At 40.4% G+C, this 24,747-nt stretch overlaps 1 protein-coding gene across 1 annotated transcript in view; it reads right to left on the bottom strand.

Moving 5' to 3' along the window:
* Positions 1-24,747, bottom strand: part of LOC139422572 (uncharacterized) — a 34,599-nt gene that overhangs the window by 4,388 nt on the left and 5,464 nt on the right. Inside the window, exons 10-13 of the mRNA XM_071173717.1 lie at positions 2,945-3,079; positions 2,814-2,853; positions 2,508-2,579; positions 2,362-2,403 (exon numbers count right to left, since the gene is read on the bottom strand). Of these exons, the coding sequence (XP_071029818.1) occupies positions 2,362-2,403; positions 2,508-2,579; positions 2,814-2,853; positions 2,945-3,079 (289 nt within the window). The remainder of the gene's footprint in view (positions 1-2,361; positions 2,404-2,507; positions 2,580-2,813; positions 2,854-2,944; positions 3,080-24,747) is intronic.

Here is a 24,747-nt window from a genome sequence, read left to right as displayed (position 1 = left end):
GAGTAGTTGACTCAAAGAGAGAAAGAAAAGGTGAGAGGAGGAGAGGGCATAGATGCCAGAAGGAATTATATAACGATCTGGCTCTATGAAAGTTAACTATTTTTGCGTTTGATCGGGGTGTATTCATTCAGACGATTCTGTTGAAAAATATTTCTTAAACGGAAGCAAACGGAACGAATCTGGGATAAACATACCTGAATTTGTCCAATAGAAACTCTTGTTTATAACTGTTGTACTAATGATTACACCCTACATCAGATAGATGCAGACCAGAGTGTGCAAGGCGGTATTGAATGTGTGTCTGTCATCTTGATTACTAAAATGTATCTCGACCTGAACACCTACATTGTAAACTTTCATTCATAGGCTAGGTTGTAGCAAATTCATAAAGGCTATAGGGAAAATTAGAGTATCATGTAGGAGCCTAAATCTATCGATGTTACATTGAGCTGGGTGAATGGAATCTGAATGACAGTCACCTAGCATGCTGTAATAGAAATAAGGCCTATAAAAATGTTTATCTTCCTCCCTCATCATAAACAGCACCAACCACCACTGGATTGTACCAATACCATATCTAAATGATCTGAGTGGCTGTATGAATAGAGCGTCAGAAATCCATTAGCTTATTGCAATGCCAGAATAGATTAAAAAAAGTTTACAGTTTACAGTTTAATTCAACAGGGGTAAGCTAAAACATGAACATTAATTTGTAGTTAGTCTCCTTAATATTGGGACTAGTAAATGGGAAGTGGATCTTATTACAGCTCTCAAGTCAAACCTCCTCATCAAATTCCGTGCCTAAGTCATTTTCCCACATCATTTGAAGTGAAACAAAGGAGGATTCATAATGTTTGGATAATGTACAATACATCTTATCAAGTATTACCTGCATTTGCTTGCTGTTTGGGGTTTTAGGCTGGGTTTCTGTACAGCACTTTGAGATATCATCTGATGTAAGAAGGGCTTTATAAATCAATTTGATTTGATTTAATTTGATACAGATGTGGTTATTAATTCTTAACTTCTGATAACTGAGATCTCAGCTTTAATTATTTGATAAATATAAAGATAACATTTCTGATTTGAAGGCACTTAAAACAAATGTGTACCAGGGATGTTATATTCGGGATGGATTTGTATAAATCCCTTCATTGTTTTTAATCCACTATGGAACAAGTCTGCGAACCTCCTACGACCCAGCGGGCACCAATTATGAAGGCCGACTTTTAAGAACACATTGGGCAACAAGAAATAGGAGCATATTAAAAAACGTGTTTGAAATACCCCAGTGCTTTCTACAGTCTGCCCATGCCATTACTGTGTATTTATTGTCATCACAAATATGATTTAACTGATTCAGAGGTAAAGGATGGCTAGATTGATATTCAATCTGAACCCATGACGAGTCATATCTGCCCAAAGTCCCAGACAAGAATTAGCGAGTTTGGGCTGACCAATAGTAAAGTTGGAAATTGGGCAGCTCCATTCTTCATAGACTCAGGTTTGACCAGTGTTATGTTTATCCTCCAATCATTGTTATGGGAGAGTCTTTCATTTTGAGAGGTCTTTAATTTTGCTAAAGAGGGGAGTGTAACATGCATTCTGGTTGCTCCTTTTTTAATTGATAGGCAAGGAGCTTACTTGATTATCATATTCATATGTTTTTGTCTAACATGGAACATGTTATCATTGATATGGAGAGTTTGTTAAAGATTTCGTTTGCTTCAAGATTTACGTGCCTCCAATTCTCAGTAGAAAACCTTTTGTGCAATTGTTCGCATCTTTCTCAATGTCACACAACTTCTCACTGTTCTTTTTCTTAAATGAGGCATATGAAATAATTTTACCACTTCGAGTGGGTTTTGCCGCCTCCCATACAGTGGAAGCATCTAATGTACAGTAGGGTCACTATTATCTGTATGTAATTCACAATCCCACAATGCATTTCTGCTCTGAAATGTTTATCTGCCATTAGATGTATTAAGTTTCTCATTTCTGGATAGAGAAACAAAGCTGCTCAGGTTCACAGATAAATATATTTTGACATGATTGGATAAGTCAAACGTACCAATAGAGCAACTGTTCACAGCAGATAGCTGTTGGGGAAAAATAAGTAGTCTATTCTGGAATATGAGTTGGGTACATTAGAAAAGTATCATCTTTGGCTTGAGGTTTGATCTCACGCCAGACATCAACTAGTCCACATTCTGAACCCAGACTGTTCAAAACTCTTGCTGATTTAGTTAGGGGTTTGTTTGTCTTATCGCATTTGTCCATAATTGGGTTCAGAAGAAAAAGAAGAAGGAGCTGTGGTGACAGTAGAATGTCAAACAAAAGAAAAAATATGGAAACACTCGCCAGTGATTTCCTTTGTGTGGCTAGTGGCTTTGTCTCCATTTCCTGAGTTTAATCAGAGAGTAAAGTCATTTCAATTGAATATGTACTTTATTACAGATGGAGATGCTATAGACAGTAATTAGCTGTCTTTATAGTAGTTAACTTACCTGATGTGTTGTCCGAGGTGTCAGTCAGATTGTCAGTCAGATTGATAGTTATCATAGCCACATGCTCCCTCTCTACAGACAAAGATCAGACAAAGAGGTGATATCAGTTTGGTAATATTAGAGTACTCACCCGGGGTGTCAGTCGGATTGTAAATTAAAATGTCAGTTGAATTGTCAGTCTACGTTTTTTACATTTCAGCAGACGCTCTTATCCAGAGAAATTAGCGTTAACTGCCTTGGATATATGGACCAATATGAAAGTGCAAGAAGTTTCAAATGAAAGAAAATAGGAACATCATTCTTTACCTGCAACAATGTAATACAAATGGCACTCCTCAACCTTGCCCTTAAGAGAAGACACATGGGAAGTAAGTATCTCTAAAATCATTTTCAACAATCAAATCATCTCAATTGTGTGAAATAATAACAGGACTCACCTGGAGAACATGAAAGAATTTGAATGTTAGATTTAGGCATTCAGAGAGGATGACAGCACTGTTGTTCACATTTATCACCTTATCAGAGAGATGTGCCTCAAAAGGCTTGTTCATGCCACGGTAGGCTATTGGAGTCTGTGGGAAAGCACATAAGAAAATAAATAATTTAATTCAGGTTTGAATCAAAAAGCCCTGTTTTGTCATACAACATAGTACTTATTATCTAAAAAAAATAAAATACCATACCTGATTCTACACCCTTTCCCCCAAAGTGTACACTTGCACACTTCCCGCCATGGTTAAAAGCATTGGAACGGGCGTAAACATTAGCTGCAGGGACTTTCCAACATTGTGAAATCCATTTTGGGAAGTGTGCACTTGGGGGAAGGGTGGAGAATCAAGACAAAGTCTGTAGTACAAATCCTGAATTAAACCATAAGATCTCCACTAACATTGTTTGAGTACACCTCAATTTCAGATCCAGATGGAGTTTCATATGGGTACACATATCCAATTCCCGTCCACAAATCTTCACACCTGTCCATTTTCTCGATGGGAGAGCACGCTAAGCAAGCTACGGAAGAAGACATTCATTTAGTACAACTTTCTATGTAACATTACTTTAATGTTACTAACAAACTTCCTTAAACACAAACACAATGAAATAGAGATAGACTGCAGCTACCAATGTTTGAGATCCTAATACAGTTAAACAAATCACAGGTACAAACAGGTTGTGTATGAGGCTAACGGGTTGCTAGCCGACCTCGCCCAGGTGACACAATACAGTAAGATAACTTTCTGCCTTCAGGGAGTTTTATAGCAATGTAGCTATGATACATTGCAAATACAGTTACAACTTAGTCTTTACCTTGGTACGGGAGCACCAAAAAAACAAACAACAGGCTGAATGGATACATTTTAGTCTGTGGTCTTGCCTTCTGGTTCTGTAAAAAAGTTTCACTTTTCTTCTTCCTGCTTCAGTAAATTCAGTTTAGAAAACAGGAGGAGTTATAAGTGACTGTATCACCACAGTTTCTAAACCTTGATACTCAACATCGCAGGAACGCTTGCTAAACAGATTAAGTAGACCAGGCTGGGGATTCGGGTTTGAGAAGTCAATGAGACAAGAGAAATATTCTTCCTTAGCTGTTAACTTTCTCAAAATTCAAAGGCACATTCTAGATTTGAGCCAATGTCTTAACTATTTGAACATGTTACTACTCAAACTATTTTCATAAAAAAATGACTTCATATCAAAAGAGTGCCTTTGATATGGTGGCCTGCACACGGCAAATTGGCGCGAGACGACCGTTAGACCCGATGACGTGTTTCTGTGCATGAGTTTAGCTAGCCAACATTGCCATGACATCACCTTCAAGTGTGATCAGGGATTTCTGTTGAAGAAGCAATTTTAGCCTATCTTCATTCTGTACTGTCTTTGGTATAACTTTCCCAATAGGTAACTGATATGGGCTATACCTTTTATTCTGCCTTGTTGCTGAAAGTGTTCAAAGTTGTGATTTATAAAGACATGGTGTTAGATGAACACTAGGTGCACAAGGACATTTTGATTTGAATAGGTAATCAAACATGCAAAATATTTTAAAGGACTTGGTGGGAAGTTGTAGTTATAATCATATCACTCCAATTGCAATCTTGGTTTTATTTACACATCTACACCCACAAGCCAATGGAATTCTGGAGCTTCAGGGTGGGATAACCCCTCACCCAAAGCCCTGTCTCTGATACTGAACAAAAATATAAATGCAACACACAACAATTTCAAAGATTTTATTGAGTTACAGTTCATAGAAGGAAATCAGTCAATTGAAATACATTCATTAGGCCGTATTCTATGGATTTAACATGACTGGAAATACAGATATGCATCTGATGCTCACAGATACCTTGAAAAATACCTCAGTCAGTATCTGAAGTGGCCACCATTTGCCTCATGTAGCGCAACACATCTCCTTCACATAGAGTTGATCAGGCAGTTATGGCCTGTGGAATGTTGTCCCACTCCTCTTCAATGGCTGTGTGAAGTTGCTGGATAGTGGCAGGAACTGGAACACGCTGTTGTACACGTCAATCCATGGCATCCCACACATGCTCAATGGGTGACATGTCTGGTGAGTATGCACATTTTCAGCTTCCAGGATTTGTGTACAGATTCTTGCGACATGGGGCTCAGCATTATTATGCTGAAAAATTAGGTGATGGCAGCGGATGAATGGCACGACAATGGGCCTCAGGATCTCGTCACGGTATCTCTGTGCATTCAATCCATCGATAAAATGCAGTTGTGTTCATTGTCCTTAGCCTGCCCATAGTATGCCTGCCCATACCATAACCTCACCGCCACCATGGGGCACTCTGTTCACAACATTGACATCAGAATACTGTTCGCCCACATGATGCCATACACATGGTCTGCGGTTGTGAGGCCGGTTGGATGTACTGCCAGGGTAGAGAAATTAACATTAAATTATCTGGCAACAGCTCTGGTGGACAATCCTGCAGTCAGCATGCCAATTGCACTCTCCCTCAAAACTTGAGACATCTGTGGCATTGTGTTGTGTTACAAAACTGCACATTTTAGTGGCCTTTTATTGTCCCCAGCACAAGGTGTACCTGTGTAATGATCATGCTGTTTAAAAGTGGTGTAAAGTACTTTAAAGACTATTTAAAAGTACTACTGAAGTAGTTTTTTGGGGTATCTGTACTTTAATAAAAAATGTAGAAAACTTTAATTAGATTTTTGACTACCTTTACTTCACTACATTCCTAAAGAAAATATTGTACTTTTTACTCCATACATTTTCCCTGACACCCACGGGTACTCATTACATTTTGATTGCTTAGCAGGACAGGAAAATAGTCAAATTCACACACTTATGAAGAGAACACGCGGTCATCCATACGGTCTCTGGTCTGGTGGACTCACTAAACATTAATGCATCTTTTGTAAATAATGTTTGAGTATTGGAGTGTGACCCTGGCTATCTGAAAATTCAAAAAACAAGACAATTAATTGTTCTGTCTGATTTGATAAATAATAGAACTTTTGAATGATTTATACTTTTACTTTTGACAATGAAGTACTTTTTCAGCAAATATGTTTACTTTTGATACTTAATTATATTTAAAGCCAAATACTTTTAGACTTTTACTCAAGTAGTTTTTTACTGGGTGACTTTCACTTTCACTTGAGTAACTTTCTAATAAGGTATCTATACTTTTACTCAAGTATGACAATTGGATACGTTTTCCACCACTGCTGTTTAATCAGCTTCTTGATATGCCACATTTGTCAGATGGATGGTTTATCTTGGCGAAATGGAGAAATGCTCACTAATAGGGATGTAAACAAATTTGTGCACAATATTTTTGAGATATCAGCTTTTGTAGGATTTTTTATTTCAGCTCATGAACCATGAGACCATCACTTTACATTTTGCATTTATATTTTTGCATCATGTGCCAATCTATCAACCGTCTACACAGGGAAACTGAAGGAGAGGCATCATGTGCCAATCTATCAACCGTCTACACAGGGAAACTGAGGGAGAGGCATCATGTGCCAATCTATCAACGGTCTACACAGGGAAACTACTGAGGGAGAGGCATCATGTACCAATCTATCAACCGTCTACACAGGCAAACTACTGAGGGAGAGGCATCACATACCAATCTATCAACCGTCTACACAGGGAAACTACTGAGGGAGAGGCATCACATACCAATCTATCAACCGTCTACACAGGGAAACTACTGAGGGAGAGGCATCACATACCAATCTATCAACTGTCCACACAGGGAAACTACTGAGGGAGAGGCATCACATACCAATCTATCAACTGTCCACACATGGAAACTACTGAGGGAGAGGCATCATGTGCCAATCTATCAACCGTCTACACAGGGAAACTGAGGGAGAGGCATCATGTACCAATCTATCAACCGTCTACACAGGCAAACTGAGGGAGAGGCATCACATACCAATCTATCAACCGTCTACACAGGGAAACTGAGGGAGAGGCATCATGTACCAATCTATCAACCGTCTACACAGGGAAACTGAGGGAGAGGCATCATGTGCCAATCTATCAACCGTCTACACAGGCAAACTACTGAGGGAGAGGCATCATGTACCAATCTATCAACCGTCTACACAGGCAAACTCAGCCGACTTGTCTGTCTGTCCTTCAGTCCATCTGTATGAAGAAGTGGAGTACATAATATGTATCACTACCACAGACAAAAGGTATGGGAAATGTCCATATCAGTAAACTCATTCTCCTCCACATACTGTACCATACCATCATTGTCTACTGTGTGTTACGGGTGAACACATCAGACATCCAATTAAGACAGACATACTGTACAGTACTTTGAACTCAGTACAGTTGTGTACATGATCACATCTGTGAGGGTCTACAGTAGCTACTGTAGAAACCAGGAGCCTTAGTGTGGCACGTGTGTGTGTGTGTGTGTGTGTGTGTCTCTGCATGAACTTAAAGCTAAAAACGAGAGTGACAGAAGACTAAATAAATCAGAGTTTGATCTTTCCCTCTCCTCCAGTGTCTCATTTGAAGAAAACACGACCACAAGCTGGAAAGGAATGTTTTAATGATAAAAGGAATTAAACGCATATTATAATACTAAGAAGTAATCTTAGGGTCTACATTTCTATTATATAAAACACAAAACTCTGCAGAATAGCCCTCCTAAACTTGCAGGCTAAAAAGTAGATATGACAATAATGTGGAGGTTTCCTCATACAGATACATACAGAAAGTTTGTTACAAATAATACAAGAGTATGAGGGACAACTGTATCCATCAGACCTGAGTCGTTCATTAAACAATAGTCTTAACTCACTCACTTGTATGGCAATGTATGAGCAGATCATATCAATCCAACAGTCAAAATGCATAGTACTATAAAATGGAAATGAAAATGTAATAAGGAAATGAAACTAAATACATGTGTAAGGTAACTAACCATAAAAAGCATCAGGTCGAAAGCCATTCATAAATATATGAGATCAACCCACAGACAGGACATATCAAATACATTACAAGTAAGTAAACAAGCATAATTAAAATGTAAAGGAAATGAACCTTTTCAGACACTAAGGTTATAAGGTCTCAATGAATGTGGGTATGTCATTCGTCTAAGTCATTTGACCTGACCGATACTCTCAATGTGTTAAACATTCTAATTAAACGGTGAACACAAATGTCAACATAGCTACACAATTCCTGTCTAAAGTTGTGGTATTTTTCTCAATGTCACTAGTAGGTGGGGGTGTGGGGTACAGTTCCTTCTGCAAGACCTGTGGGTAACACTTCCTATGAATACCCTCTTCATAATGTGTGATAAGTGTATTTATAACACCTTATAATCTATGCATTATACATCATATGGCATGAAATAGGCACTAATGACTGCTAATGTCTATATATTCCTACAGCATTTTAAGCAGGCAGCATAATGCCTTATGATTATGAAGCTAAGTGGTATGACCTCATGAAATGCTCTTTAGGAAATTGCGTCAGAGGGCTATACTGTAACGACTTCACGTAGGAGTTCCGCACTCCTGTTAAAGGGATTGTTCACTCAAATTACAAAATATAATTTGCTTTCTTTACACCATAAGCAGTCTATGGACAAGCTCAGACAGCAATCCATGCTTTGCTTTTGTTTACCTGACCACTGTCTTCAAATACAAACTTTTTAGATCAAATGTTGACACTTTAGGATGATTTGCAAAAAAATGCTTTTAACAGGGTTACAAACGCTAAAACGTTTGCATTTCCCTAACCAAGTACAGTAAACAAAACCAAAGCATTGGATTGCTTTCTTAACTTGTTCATAGACTGCTTACAGGGTAACAACAACAACATGTCGTTTTGTAATTTGGGTGAACTATCCCTTTATGCCCTCAAGACGGAGTTACATAGGTGTAAGAGGGTATGCAGTGAAATTAGAATATAGCCTATCACTTAATATATAATATAATGCTCCTAATGTGATTTTCAAATATGGCATCTGGCATAGTAATACTTTACTTCATGAGGCATTACACATCCTGGTGATAATGCTTTATGCAGTTATAGATGTTCATGAGCAGTTATTAGCACCTATGTTGTGCATCCTGATGCATTATGAATAGAAGGTGTTATTAATGCTCCTATATTGCATTATAAAGAGAACATCCTGTTTGAACTGACCAATCATGCTTTCCTATGAAAACAGTGGTTTAAATAAAGTCTGTTGTTGTATCTTCTACAGCAGGGGTACTCAACTCTTACCCTATGAGGTCCGGAGCCTGCTGATTTTCTGTTCTACCTCATAATTAAATGCACAAACCTGGTGTCACAGATCTAAATCAGTCCCTGATTTTGAGGGGAAGAATGACAACAAGTGGAACTTGTTTCAAGGTTCAGAAAGGAAAATGGAAGATTAACGTTCTTTACTGAAAGTAGGATTACAGGTGTGTGTGGTGTCTGAAATGTTTTGCTGAAGTTGGGACAAATTATGCAAGTTATTATTATTATTATTATTATTATTATTATTATGTGCTTTTTCTCCCCAATTTTGTGGTATCCAATTGTTTAGTAGCTACTATCTTGTCTCATTGCTACAACTCCCGTACGGGCTCGGGAGAGACGAAGGTTGAAAGTCATGCGTCATCCGATACACAACCCAGGCCGCACTGCTTCTTAACACAGCGCCATCCAACCCGGAAGCCAGCCGCACCAATGTGTCGGAGGAAACACCGTGCACCTGGCAACCTTGGTTAGTGCGCACTGCGCCCGGCCCGCCACAGGAGTCGCTGGGGCAAGGATTTCCCTACCGGCCAAACCCTCCCTAACCCGGACGACGCTAGGCCAATTGTGCGTTGCCCCACCGACCTCCCGGTCGCGGCTGGTAACGACAGAGCCTGGGCGCGAACCCAGAGTCTCTGGTGGCACAGCTGGCGCTGCCCTTAACCACTGCACCACCCGGGAGGCCCCTATGCAAGTTATTTTAACACTAACATGCTGCAACTCTCAATTCAGAAATAATGAATAATTTCATCAGTAAAATAGAGCATCTTAGACTGGGCCCTGTGATAATGATGTCTCTGCTACACTACATAACCAAAGGTATGTGGACACCTGCTTGTCAAACATCACATTCCAAAATCATGGGTTTTAATATGGAGTTGGTCCCACCTTTGCTGCTATAATTGCCTCCTCTCTTCTGGGAAGGCTTTCCTCTAGATATTGGAACATTGCTGCGGGGCTTCCATTCAGCCACAAGAGCATTAGTGAGGTCAGGCACTGATGTTGGGCAATTAGGCCTGGCTCGCAGTCGGCGTTCCAATTCATCCCAAAGGTGTTCGATGGGGTTGAGGTCAGGGCTCTGCAGGACAGTCAAGTTCTTCCACACAGATCTCAACAAATAATTTCTGTATGGACCTCCCTTTGTGCATGGGGGCATTGTCATGCTGAAAAAGGATAGGGCCTTCCCCAAACTGTTACCACAGTTGGAAGCACAGAATCATCTATAATGTAAATGTATGCTGTAGAGTTAAGATTTCCCTTCAATGGAACTAAGGGGCCTAGACCGAACCATGAAAAACAGCGCTAGACCATTATTCCTCCTCTACCCAACTTTACAGTTGGCACTATGCAATGAGGCAGGTAGCGTTCTCCTGGCATCCGCCAAACCCAGATTCGTCTGATGGACTAACAGATAGTGAAGCAAGAACGCGTTTCCACTGCTCCAGAGCCCAATAGCGGCAAGCTTGACACCACTCCAGCCAACACTTGGCATCGCACTTGGTGATCTTAGGCTTGTGTGCAGCTGCTCGACCATGGAAACCCATTTCATGAAGCCCCTGATGAACAGTTGTGCTGACGATGCTTGCAGAGGCAGTTTGGAACTCTGTAGTGTGTGTTGCAACCGAGGACGGACGATTGCGACTGAGAGGCTTCACCACACGACGGTCACGTTCCGTGAGCTTGTGTGGCCTACTCCTTCATGGCTGAGCCAATGATGCTCCACAATAATAGCCCTTACAGGTGGCCAGGGCAGCTCTAGCACGGCAGAGATTTGATCAACTGACTGGTTGGAAAGGTAGCATCCTATGACGGTGCCACATTGAAAGTCACTGAGCTTTTCAGTAAGGCCATTCTACTGCCAATGTTTGTATATGGAGATTGCATGGCTGTGTAATCCATTTTATACACCTGTCAGCAACGGGTGTCGCTGAAATAGACATATCCACTAATTTGAAGGGGTGTCCACATACATTTGTGTATATATAGCGGAAATAGCGCCTGGTCAATGTTTAGCTATTTGACATGTCCACAAGACATTGAGTGAGACCTCATGATCTTGGAAATGTCTCTACTAAAGAGGTTTATGTTTTATGCATCTTCTCATGAGTATGTAATGTATATTTGCTTGTATGTATAGTATACAATACTACTGTAAGTATGATCTTACTATCCTTTCATATCATTATAATGTTGTATAGCTAATATGTGACATGCTGTATCATAATCAGTCATAAGTCACACTCATTTTCAGATTAGAATCATTTTGTAATTTTAGTTATCTACAAGTAATGGGCTGTTTTGAAATTTCAACTGATTTCACTTAAACACGTTTCCTAACCTATCCAGATTATAGCTGTCACATAGAGAATTAACTTAATAAACTGTTGAGGTTTCTGAAAATCAATGTGCAGTAAAACACACTGGTCAGAATGTGTCTTGAGGTTGACATGACTGACGATGATGAAGCTAGTCACATATGTGTATCTTATCATAAGTACTGTATATCATATATTACTGTATCTTATCATAAGTACTGTATATCATATATTACTGTATCTTATCATAAGTACTGTATATCATATATTACTGTATCTTATAATAAGTACTGTATATCATATATTACTGTATCTTATAATAAGTACTGTATATCATATATTACTGTATCTTATAATAAGTACTGTATATCATATATTACTGTATCTTATTATATCTTAATAGGTTTTCTTTTGTTATACAAACGTCCACCGTTTGTTACAGTTCTCCTCTACTTGACTCCATGTCATTAGGTCCTTTGTCCTTGGGGAAAAACACAAGAGTTACAAATATGTTGGAGCAAAAAGAAAACGAGCCCCATCATTTTAGATACCAAGACAAACAGTTCACCAGTTGTCAGAGGATATTAACAGTACTTACTATTAACTCAGGGGGTTTGGTGACTTGGTCCTTGTCTAAGGCCTGTTTGTCCAATAGAGCAGTGGTCTCCTCTGCAGCTCTGTTAGACATGGGAGGTCCTCCATTCATCTGAGGTGGTCCTGGACTCTGTGCACCAGGAGTCGCTTCCTTAGTCTCATCGTTAACCCTGTTGGAGTAATAAGACATCAACATTCACATTCATGATCCACCATAATACTGTTCCCTATAGAGATAACAGGGTTTCCTAAACATGACCTCAACCAGTTATTTAACCTCCTCTACCATCCCATGCAACTTTACACACAGATACATACACATTCTCACCTTCTATATGGCACATGTCCATTGCTCTGAGGTTGACCAAGAAGCTGTGTGTCATCAGTCTGGCTGTTAACCCTGTGGGAGCAATAACAGGGATATCATCAGGATTAAAACTCTTGATCCACCAGAAACAACACTGTCTTCCATAGGATTCTGAAGGGAGAAATGAGATTTCATTATCTGTTGAATGACAGATCTACAGTGCCTTGCGAAAGTATTCGGCCCCCTTGAACTTTGCGACCTTTTGCCACATTTCAGGCTTCAAACATAAAGATATAAAACTGTATTTTTTGGTGAAGAATCAACAACCAGTGGGACACAATCATGAAGTGGAACGACATTTATTGGATATTTCAAACTTTAACAAATCAAAAACTGAAAAATTGGGCGTGCAAAATTATTCAGCCCCCTTAAGTTAATACTTTGTAGCGCCACCTTTTGCTGCGATTACAGCTGTAAGTCGCTTGGGGTATGTCTATCAGTTTTGCACATCGAGAGACTGACATTTTTTCCCATTCCTCCTTGCAAAACAGCTCGTGCTCATTGAGGTTGGATGGAGAGCATTTATGAACAGCAGTTTTCAGTTCTTTCACAGATTCTCGATTGGATTCAGGTCTGGACTTTGACTTGGCCATTCTAACACCTGGATATGTTTATTTTTGAACCATTCCATTGTAGATTTTGCTTTATGTTTTGGATCATTGTCTCGTTGGAAGACAAATCTCCGTCCCAGTCTCAGGTCTTTTGCAGACTCCATCAGGTTTTCTTCCAGAATGGTCCTGTATTTGGCTCCATCCATCTTCCCATCAATTTTAACCATCTTCCCTGTCCCTGCTGAAGAAAAGCAGGCCCAAACCATGATGCTGCCACCACCATGTTTGACAGTGGGGATGGTGTGTTCAGGGTGATGAGCTGTGTTGCTTTTACGCCAAACATAACGTTTTGCATTGTTGACAAAAAGTTCAATTTTGGTTTCATCTGACCAGAGCACCTTCTTCCACATGTTTGGTGTGTCTCCCAGGTAGCTTGTGGCAAACTTTAAACGACACTTTTTATGGATATCTTTAAGAAATGGCTTTCTTCTTGCCACTCTTCCATAAAGGCCAGATTTGTGCAATATACGACTGATTGTTGTCCTATGGACAGAGTCTCCCAGCTCAGCTGTAGATCTCTGCAGTTCATCCAGAGTGATCATGGGCCTCTTGGCTGCATCTCTGATCAGTCTTCTCCTTGTATGAGCTGAAAGTTTAGAGGGACGGCCAGGTCTTGGTAGATTAGCAGTGGTCTGATACTCCTTCCATTTCAATATTATTGCTTGCACAGTGCTCCTTGGGATGTTTAAAGCTTGGGAAATCTTTTTGTATCCAAATCCGGCTTTAAACTTCTTCACAACAGTATCTCGGACCCGCCTGGTGTGTTCCTTGTTCTTCATGATGCTCTCTGCACTTTTAACGGACCTCTGAGACTATCACAGTGCAGGTGCATTTATACGGAGACTTGATTACACACAGGTGGATTGTATTTATCATCATTAGTCATTTAGGTCAACATTGGATCATTCAGAGATCCTCACTGAACTTCTGGAAAGAGTTTGCTGCACTGAAAGTAAAGGGGCTGAATAATTTTGCACGCCCAATTTTTCAGTTTTTGATTTGTTCAAAAAGTTTGAAATATCCAATAAATGTCGTTCCACTTCATGATTGTGTCCCACTTGTTGTTGATTCTTCACAAAAAAATACAGTTTTATATCTTTAAGCCTGAAATGTGGCAAAAGGTCGCAAAGTTCAAGGGGGCCGAATACTTTCGCAAGGCACTGTACCAAAGGAGTCCTCATGTGGAGATTTTACCTGACAACCTTGGGTACATTCAGTGGATGGGAATCAGCATGTGTCTTCTGACAGATTTCAGTGTCTGCTCTGTCATTGTCTGACAGCTTTCCATCCTCCATTCCTAGAACACCTTCCTCTCCTTGGCCACTAAAGTTGAGATTATTACATTGATAATGATTTAAGTATCTCTATTGGGAACGATACAAATGTTCTCCATATCCATAGCCTACATTACAGAGGACTGGCAGGTGATTAGTCATGTGGTACAGTTTACCTGGCATCTCCATTCAGCAGAGGGTTGTCAGCGCCTGTCTCTTCATTGTCCATGGGCTGCCTGCTCTCCTCTCCTGGCTCACCTCCTTGGTCACTAAAAGTGAGATTATGATGAGCTTAACTGAAAGGATAAGCAAGGCTCTAAAGGCAGGGTCTTTGCTGAAAGTTGTTGCTTGCCAATAGACATTGCTGGTATTTAGAAATGCCATGCGGATCTATTGAGTAATTCTTCCTTCGCCTTCTATAGCAGGGCTTTCCAAACCTTTTCTTGGAGAGCTACCCTCCTGTAGGTTCTCTCTCCAACCCAGTTCTTGGAGAGCTACCCTCCTGTAGGTTCTCTCTCCAACCCTGTTCTTGGAGAGCTACCCTCCTGTAGGTTCTCTCTCCAACCCTGTTCTTGGAGAGCTACCCTCTTGTAGGTTCTCTCCAACCCTGTTCCTGGAGAGCTACCCTCCTGTAGGTTCTCTCTCCAACCCCAGTTGTAACTAACCTGATGCAGCTTTTTAACCAGCTTTCAGGGATAGGCAACTTTGATGGGAGCCACAAACATCGGAATTCATTATGAGGGACCACAGTGGCTTCTGTGTACCCACATTCACACTCACACATGCAGTCAGAGCCGGCCTTAAGCAACATTTTGCTATGGGGATTAGAGAACATTTAGCAGATTTAGAGCAAGTGTGCTGCAATTCTACTCATTTTGCCATAGGGTGGAGAGAAATATGTGCATGTCAATATGATATCTAAGTGAGAATGACTTACAAAATCAATGCCCCCTGTAAGCAATTTGACGATGATTACTACAAGTTTAGGTAGCGGGTCAGATTCATTTACCAATCTAAAGAATTTAGTGATTTTCAATGACTGATATGACAAGAGGAAAACTCCTGATGCACAGCCAAATTTTGAATTTGCACCTTGTGTATTCTACTATTCTAGCTGTCAACAGTAAAACGGAGGTCCGCAGGCCGCCTGTTTCCCGTCCCTGAGCTAATTATTAGAATCAGGTGTGCTACAGTAGATTAGGGTTGGAGTGAAAACCTACAGGACAGTAGCTCTCCAGGATCAGGGTTGGAGAGCCCTGTTCTATAGAGACAGAAACTAATATAACCCATAGCAACAGCTGAAGACAAGAGAGACTATCATTCAGTGGTTGATTACAGATCAATAAAGTGATGTGGAAAGGTTTACCTGGCATCACGTTGCTCATTCTGCATCAGAGGAATGGAGTTTGGTTCTGGAATGCCCTGACCCGCTTCCACATCTCTGTGGCCTTGGTTGCTAAAGATGAGATTATTACATTAATAAGAAATTAAGGATAATGTTTGATAAACAACATTAACTTGACAAAATGTCCGGCAAGTCTATAGTTTGTAAGTGGCCTGCAAGTTCCAGACTGTTCTCATCCTGTTTGTGACCTGCTAGGACCCCATTGGTCTGACTTTAAACCCTAGTAGTAAGACAGAGAGAACTAGTCTCATAACTAACATAAACCCTCTGCAACAATTCTAATTGACTTAAAGAGCTCCCTTCACAAACACAAAAACAGTTATATAGGATACTCACCACTGTTTGTCTCTCCGAGATTTATACACATAACAAAACACTAAGAGCAGACCAGCAATGACCAGAGCAACACCACCTGAAAAACAACATGTAGTCATCAGATATTGACATATTCACACAAATGAAAAGGTTTTAAAATAGCCTTCTAACTGTAGTTGATCTTGGTAACATCATTCTGAGGTCAGATTTACTTGTCATTTGCTCATACAGAGGAAGCTGTGGTGATAGATTTGCGTAAACACTCACCAATGATTTTCCAGATCAAACTAGTGTCACCACGGTTTCTATCAGGATGGTCTCCATCTATAATGGTGGTATTAGAGAGAATAAAGTTATTTCCATGACATAATCATGTCATGACCCTTTACCCTTTACTATTCAATTGTATTCCCCAGAGAGTTGCACTGCCTTCGGGGACCCTTATCCTGTTTTTATTTGGTTCCAATTGTCACTCGGCTTAATTAGCCACTTTCCTAGCTTCATTTTTTGCATTTTTCCTATTATTCCTATTTTTCTTAGCTTGAGTGGTCATTGTTGTAGATTATGGCTCACCAGGTAACAACTCCAATGGTTCATTCACACCACCTTTGTCCTTGGAGCTGAGGAATTATCCTGTTCAACCTCACTCTCTGTCACGACTCCTGCCGAAGTTGGCTCCCCGCCTGTTCGGGTGGTGCTCGGCGGTCGTCGTCACCGGCCTACTAGCCGCCACCGATCCCTTTTTCTTTTCGGTTAGTTTAGTCTCATTAGTTACACCTGTTCCAATTTTGTGTGTTCTTGATTTGCTTCCCTATTTAGCGTGTGGAACCCGCCCCTTTGTTGTGCGGGATTATTTTGGTGTTCACGTTACCTAGTCAGCCATGACACTCACTTTCTGTCATTTCAGCTGAGCTATGTGGTATGTCTGCCCTTCTCATGAGGGCAGGATTGTTGTCCTGCACATAGTGAGAAAGTTTCTTCTATGCACCTTATGTTTTTCTGTGTAGTAGGACTGTACTCAACCATCTCCTAACCCCCTCTACAGTAGGACTGTACTGAACCATCTCCTGCCCCCCTCTACAGTGGGACTGTACTGAACCATCTCCTGCCCCCCTCTACAGTGGGACTGTACTCAACCATCTCCTGGCCCCCTCAACAGTGGGTTTGTGTCAGCCAGTTCAGTCTACGAGCAGGGCTTTGTTCATCATAAAATACTTTGATCCAGTTTGGGCCAATCTTTACGGCCATGTGATGGGTGCTGCTTCAACATTAACAAAACTTGATGTATTGTGTTAATGTGGAAAGTCATTTGTTCAACTTTGAAATGTATCAACAAAAATATTCAGCCTTATACAGTGAAAGTTCTTCTTACACAAGAATTGATGGATGGTTGATCCTCAAATCGATACACTACATGAAAGTACAAATACCAAAAGTATGTGGACATTTGCTCGTCAAACATCTCATTCCAAAATCATGGGTATTAATATGGAGTTGGTCCCCCCTTTGCTGCTATAACAGCCTCCACTCTTCTGGGAAGGCTTTCTACTAGATGTGGAGAATTAGTGAGTTCTGGCACTGATGTTGGGTGATTATGCCTGGCTCGCAGTCAGCATTCCAATTCATCCCAAAGGAGTTCGATGTGGTTGAGGTCAGGGCTTTGTGCAGGCCAGTCAAGTTCGTCCACACCGATCTCGACAAACCTTTTCTCTATGGATCTCACTTTGTCCATGGAAGTATTGTCATGCTGAAACAGGAAACTGTTGCCACAAAGTTGAAAGTGTTGCCACAAACTGTTGGAAGACCAGAATCGTCTAGAATGTCACTGTAGTGTTAAGATTTCCCTTTACTGGAACTAAGGGGCCTAGCCAGAACCATGAAAAATAGCCCCAGACCATTATTCCTCCTCCAACAAACTTTACAGTTGGCACTATGCATTGGGGAAGGTAGCGTTCTCCTGGCATCCGCAAAACCTAGATTTGTCTGTCAAGACTGCCAGATGGTGAAGCATAATTCTTCACTCCAGAGAACACATTTCCACTGTTTCAGAGTCCAATAGCGGCGAGCTTTACACCACTCCAGCCGACGCTTGACATTGCGCATGGTGATCTTTGGCTGCTCGGCCATTGGAAACCAATTTCATGAAGCTCCCGACAAACAGTTATTGTGCTGACCTTGCTTCCAGAGGTCGTTTGGAACTCAGTAGCTGTGGCGGGAAAAGTACTCAATCGTCATACTTGAGTAAAAGTAAAGATACCTTAATAGAAAATGACTCAAGTAAAAGTGAAAGTCACCCAGTAAAATACTACTTGAGTAAAAGTTGAAAAGTAATTGGTTTTAAATATACTTAAGTATCAAATAGTAAATGGAATTGTTAAAGCGTACTTAGGTATGAAAAGTACAAGTAAAAGTATAAACCATTTCAAATGTCTTATATTAAGCAAACCAGATGGCACAATTATTATAAAAAATGTTTTACGGCTAGCCAGGGGCACACTCCAACACCCAGACATAATTTACAAATGAAGCATTTGTGTTAAGTGAGTCCGTCAGATTAGAGGCAGTAGGGATGACCAGGGATGTTCTCTTGATAAGTGTGTGAATTGGACCATTTCTGTCAAAATGTACTTTTGGTTGTCAGGGAAAATGTATGGAGTAAAAGGTACATTATTTACTTTAGGAATGTAGTGAAGTAAAAGTAAACGTTGACAAAAATATAAATAGTAAAGTAAAGTATAGATACCCCCAAAAAACTACTTAAGAAGTACATTAAAGTATTTTTACTTAAGTGCTTTACACCTCTCAGTAGCGAGTGTTGCAACCAAGGACAGGTGAATTTTAGGCGCTACGCGCTCCAGCACTCGGCCGTCCCGCTCTGTGAGCTTGTGTGGCCTACCACTTCACGGCTGAGCCGTTGTTGCTCCCAGACGTTTCCACTTCACAATAACAGCACTTACAGTTGAGCTCTAGCAGGGCAGAAATGTGATGAACTGACTTGTAGGAAAGGTGGCATCCTATGACGGTGCCACATTGAAAGTCACTAAGCTCTTCAGTAAGGCCATTGTACTCCCAATGTTTGTCTGTGGAGATTGCATGGTTGTGTGCTCGATTTTACACACCTGTTAGAAATGGGTGTGGTTGAAATAGCCGAATCCAGTCATTTGAAGGGGTGTCCACATCCATTTGCTGGGTTCTTAGTTCTCCAGAAGAACAAATGGATATATCTTTCCAGACCTCAGTCGATAAATCCCGAAAATAAAACCATGATATATGCGACTTTGATTTGAAAAAGTCACCCAACAATTCAAGTACTGTTTCTTGCCTCATAGACTATACACGTGGTAATATTCTCACACATCAGACAATTCTTACTCTAATATTGTCTTTCCATACAGTATGCTAAATAATATATGTGGGAACTGGTTTGGATGTAGAATAGGCCATTATCATACCTCTGTCGCAACAGGGGCAGGGGGAAAAGACTGCACTTGAATAGCGAATGGAGGACACCTTTCCAGCAGCTAATTTTCAGCCCAGCCAGGTAGGCTACTCCGGTTGTAAAGCGAAGCAATGTGCTTAATATGAGCAAAGTTGAGAAATAAATATAGTAGGCCTAGCCTATAGAAAGCTGATGGGATCCTTTTTAATATAGGCCATCAAAACTGTTTTCTCACGCAAATACAAAGCATAGCCTATAGAAAACTGTTGTGCAACATGGGCCTATATAGGGACACTTATTTTATTCCATGTATCAACCAGTTATAAGGAGCTGGCTCTCACTGAGCAACAGGTGATCCTACTCCACTCAAACTCTGAATGCCAGGGTTCTGTCAGAGTGATTAGAGGGAACACACCATTAGCGACTGTCCGTTGGCAAGTATGGTAGGCTACTAATGACCATCAGCGGCATCAGAGGGCAATTTTGGAGAAGCCTAGTTACCGTGACTCAACGGTCAAGTGGAATTTGACTGCAACAATTAATTGTCAGAGATGCAATAATATTAAAAATAAAATGAAAGACATAGTTAATGACATTTACAACTGAGAATCATTTGATGACTACCCAACAGAGAGCCAGTGGAAACAGCTCTCATTCAATATGCTCTGCTCTGTTGTTACAGAGAAACACTCACCTGCAGTTGTATTCTGACTGTCAGGCTCTTTCTCCAAAGGCTTCTTTGGCTCATCTAGAACAAGACAATATAAACGATATATACACTACTGTTCAAAAGTTTGGGGTCACTTAGAAATGTCTTTATTTTTGAAAGAAATGCACATTTTTTGTCCATTAAAATAACATCAAATTGATGAGAAACACAGTGTAGACATTAATGTTGTAAATGACTATTGTAGCTGGAAACGGATGATTTGTAATGGAATATCTACAAAGGCGTACAGAGGCCCATTATCAGCAACCATCACTCCTGTGTTCCAATGGCACGTTGTGTTAGCTAATCCAAGTTCATCATTTTAAAAGGCTAATTGATCATTAGAAAAACTTTTTGCAATTACGTTAGCACAGCTGAAAACTGTTGTTCTGATTAAAGAAGCAATAAAACTTGCCTTCTTTAGACTAGTTGAGTGTCTGGAGCATCAGCATTTGTGGGTTTGATTGCAGGCTCAAAATGGCCAGAAACAAATAACTTTCTTCTCAAACTCATCAGTCTATTCTTGTTCTGAGAAATTAAGGCTATTCCATGCGAGAAATTGGCAAGAAACTGAAGATCTCGTACAACGCTGTGTACTACTCCCTTTACAGAACAGCACAATGTGCTTTTCTTTCAAAAACATGGACATTTCTAAGTGACCCCAAACTTTAGATAGATAGATATATATACTTTTGAACGGCAGTGTGTATATATATATATATATATATATATATTTAGCACTTAGAAATGTCCATGTTTTTTTCCTATTCATATATGAATATGAGAAAAAAACAAGGCTCCTCAAACTTGAAAAGCAATATACACGTCTCACCTGATGCACCAGACACATTGAAATGGGTCAAATGCTCCTGAAATAAGATATCAATATCAAATTATGAACATGCAACTGGAATGTTTGGTCTGGTATTGTAGTTTACAAGGTAACTGTACATAAACCTAAACTGCAGTGATAAATAGCCATACTCACAGACCGATCACTTATGGCAGTATGGTCTACGTTGACACAGTCCAGGAGGGTGATGCAGGAGTAGTTGACATCAATCACATTGGGTGCCTGTGTAGTGTTTTTGTGTTGACAGAGCCACGAAGCAAGCCACGTAGACGTCTGTGGAAGAAAAAATACAAATGTAAAGTTAGACATCTAACACTCAAAAACAATATTCTAAATGTTTGAATACATTTTTCATTAAACTGCATCTACTCTCTATATATTTGTATTTTATTTAACTAGGCAAGTCAGTTAAGAACAAGTTATTCTTACAATGACAGCCTACCGGGGAACAGAGGGTTAACTGCCTTGTTCAGGGGCAGAACAACAGATTTTCAACCTTGTCAGTTTGGGGATTCAATCCAGCAACCTTTAGGTTACTAGCCCAACACTCTAACCCCGGCTTCCTGCCTCCCCTGAAGTGTGAAAGACAGTCATATTTCTGATTCTACAGTAGTCTGATAGTGAAGCCTGTGAATCATATTGAATCCCCTCATATGTCGTTGTAGTCACAAGAGTTTTGTGAGATACAATAAACAGATATCTTACCTTATTGGAAAACACTGATTGCCACTCCACACGTTTAGGTTTCTCCTTCTCCTTTACACAGTATTTGTACGCATTTCCAGTTCGGAGGCTTGCACAACTAACATTCTTGGTTTCTTCTCCACCCCAACAGCCTGCAGAAAAGAGGAAGAGATCATGTATGTTGAAAAACAATTACCACAGCCTTCTACAACACACATCTTTATTTACTGCTGTTGAAGAGATACAAAAGAAGATACTAGAAGAAGCAGCCTGCTTTATAAAGACAATAGCATATGATCATGTTTGTAGGGGGGGGGGGGTAAAACTCATGACCTGTAGCCAACGCCCAAAAAATGCTTTACTGCCAATATGCTTTTGCAGAAAAACTATATGAGGAGAGTTTATATTTTCCAATCTCTCTTTCCTGAGAATTGCAACTTTTTCAAGAGACCGGCAAATAGCTGAGAGATAAGCAAACACTCAAGACATCGAAAAAACTAAACCAACCACACCACTGTAAATATTTGTCAGGAATTGGGGAGACGAAGACATGGAATGTCAGCGTCACCCAGAAAAAATACAAAGTCAAAACACAATCTCCTTACCTTGATTTAACAGGAGTGTCAATAATAAACTAAACAGATAAGAAATAGACATGGTGGCCTCTTATTACAAACTACTGCGTGCCGAGTTCCAGTCTGTCGGTGCAAAGCAAACCAAGGCGGGAAAGACACTCTTTCTCTTGTTGAGCGGAAGTTACATCATAAGGAGGAGCAACAATAAACACATCTGGTTTTTGGATAAATATTTTAACGTTGTGACAATTAAACTAGATTTTTTTGTATACAACTTAAGGCATTGATATTAAAATATAATATTTTCAATAAATGTTTCTTTCCCCCATGTAAAGCCTCCAGTAGGATGACAACTTGACCTGATTCCTACTGGTGGGGCAGTCTGATAATAGTGTTATGCTTTATTCCACTGTAGGTGGTGCACTGCGATGTGTCTGAAGTGCAGAACTCATTACCAGGTCCATGTTACCCGTCTCCTGCCAACATGACCTGTCTAGAAGGTCACAAAGTCAGTAAAAACTCAGGGTCCTGCACACAACACTTCTGACCACTAGACAGGGCTGTTGTCGTACTGTAGGAATGAAGCACATGGTTTTGTTGAACTGTAGGGAAAAGGGGGATACCTAGTCAGTTGTACAACTGATGCCTTCAACTGAAATGTATATTCCACATTTAACCCAACCCCTCTGAATCAGAGAGGTGCGGGGGGGGGGGTTCCTTAATCGACATCCACGTCTTCCGCACCCGGAGAACAGTGGGTTAACTGCCTTGCTCAGCGGCAGAACGACAGATTTTTACCTTGTCAGCTCTGGGATTTGATCCAGCAACCTTTCGGTTACTAGTCCAACACTCCACTAGGTTACCTGCTGCCCCATTAACTCAACTCAACCTCATGGTAGATAACTGTTCGAATGATTCCGCGGGTAAAGTGATCACTAGTAGTTAGTGTTTTTAACATGTTTATAAAGATGAAGAACACTCTAGGTTGACTGTGACATCTGACCCTCAGTGAGTGGAGGGTGTGAAGAGAATATCATTATTACAGTCACGTGGTACATTTCAGAGTGGGATGAAATAGGAAAACATCAGGAACTCATCATCCATACCCTACTGTACCATACATACCGCGCCATACCATCATTGGCTCCTGTATGTTACTGGTGAACACATCCGACATCCCACAAAGACAGACATACAGTCTGTGTACATGATCACATGAGCAGCTATTGTAGAAACCAGGAGCATTAGCGTGGCATTGTCACGATCGTCGTAAGAAGCGGACCAAAGCGCAGCGTGGTGTGACTGCATCATTTTAATGGATGACGAAAACACGAAGTAAACTGAACAAAACAATAAATGAACAACTACCGTGACGCTATAATGAGAACTGTGCTGACACAAGCAACTAACATAGACAATCACCCACAATGACAAAACAGGCTACCTAAATATGGTTCCCAATCAGCGACAATGACTAACACCTGCCTCTGATTGAAAACCATATCAGGCCAAACACAGAAACAGACAAACTAGACATACAACATAGAATGCCCACTCAGATCACACCCTGACCAAACAAAACCTATAAACATACAAAGTAAACTATGGTCAGGGCGTGACAGGCATGTGTGTGTGTGTGTGTGTGTATGTGTGTGCCTGTATGTGTGTGTGTGTGTGTGTGTGTCTGCATAAACTTGAAAAACTAAAAACGAGTGACATAAGACTAAATAAATCAGAGTTTGATCTTTCCCTCTCCACCAGTGTCTCATTTGAAGAAAACAGGACCACAAGCTGGAAAGGAATGTTTTAATGATAAAAGGAAAGCAACTCATCATAATATTAGTAAGCGTTGTACCAGTCACTGAAAAGTCACTGGTTTGAATCCCCGAGCCGATTAGGTCTGTCGAGGTACCTTTGAGCAAGGCACTAAAGTTGAATTGCTCCTGTAAGACTCTCTGCATAAGAGCATCCGCTAAATGACTCAAATGTTCATGTATTTAATAAAACAAGTTGTGACCAAACACAAAACTCTGCAGAACAGCCTTCCTAAAAAGTAGATATGACAATGATGTGGAGGTTTGTTCATACAAATAATACAAGAGTATGAGGGACAATTGTATCCATCAGACCTGAGTCGTTCATTAAACAATAGTCTTAACTCACTCACTTGTATGGCAATGTATGAGCAGATCATATTAATCCAACAGTCAAAATGCATAGTACTATACACAGTGTACAAACATTAGGAACACCTATCTAATATTGAGTTACATCCGCTTTTGCCCTCAGAAAAACCTCAATTGGTCAAGGGATGGACACTA

Source organism: Oncorhynchus clarkii, chromosome 12 (assembly GCF_045791955.1).
Source record: "Oncorhynchus clarkii lewisi isolate Uvic-CL-2024 chromosome 12, UVic_Ocla_1.0, whole genome shotgun sequence".
In the NCBI taxonomy this organism is placed as follows: domain Eukaryota; kingdom Metazoa; phylum Chordata; class Actinopteri; order Salmoniformes; family Salmonidae; genus Oncorhynchus; species Oncorhynchus clarkii.
Note: the sequence above shows the minus strand (reverse complement) of the source record. Positions and strands in the feature narration are given on the sequence as shown.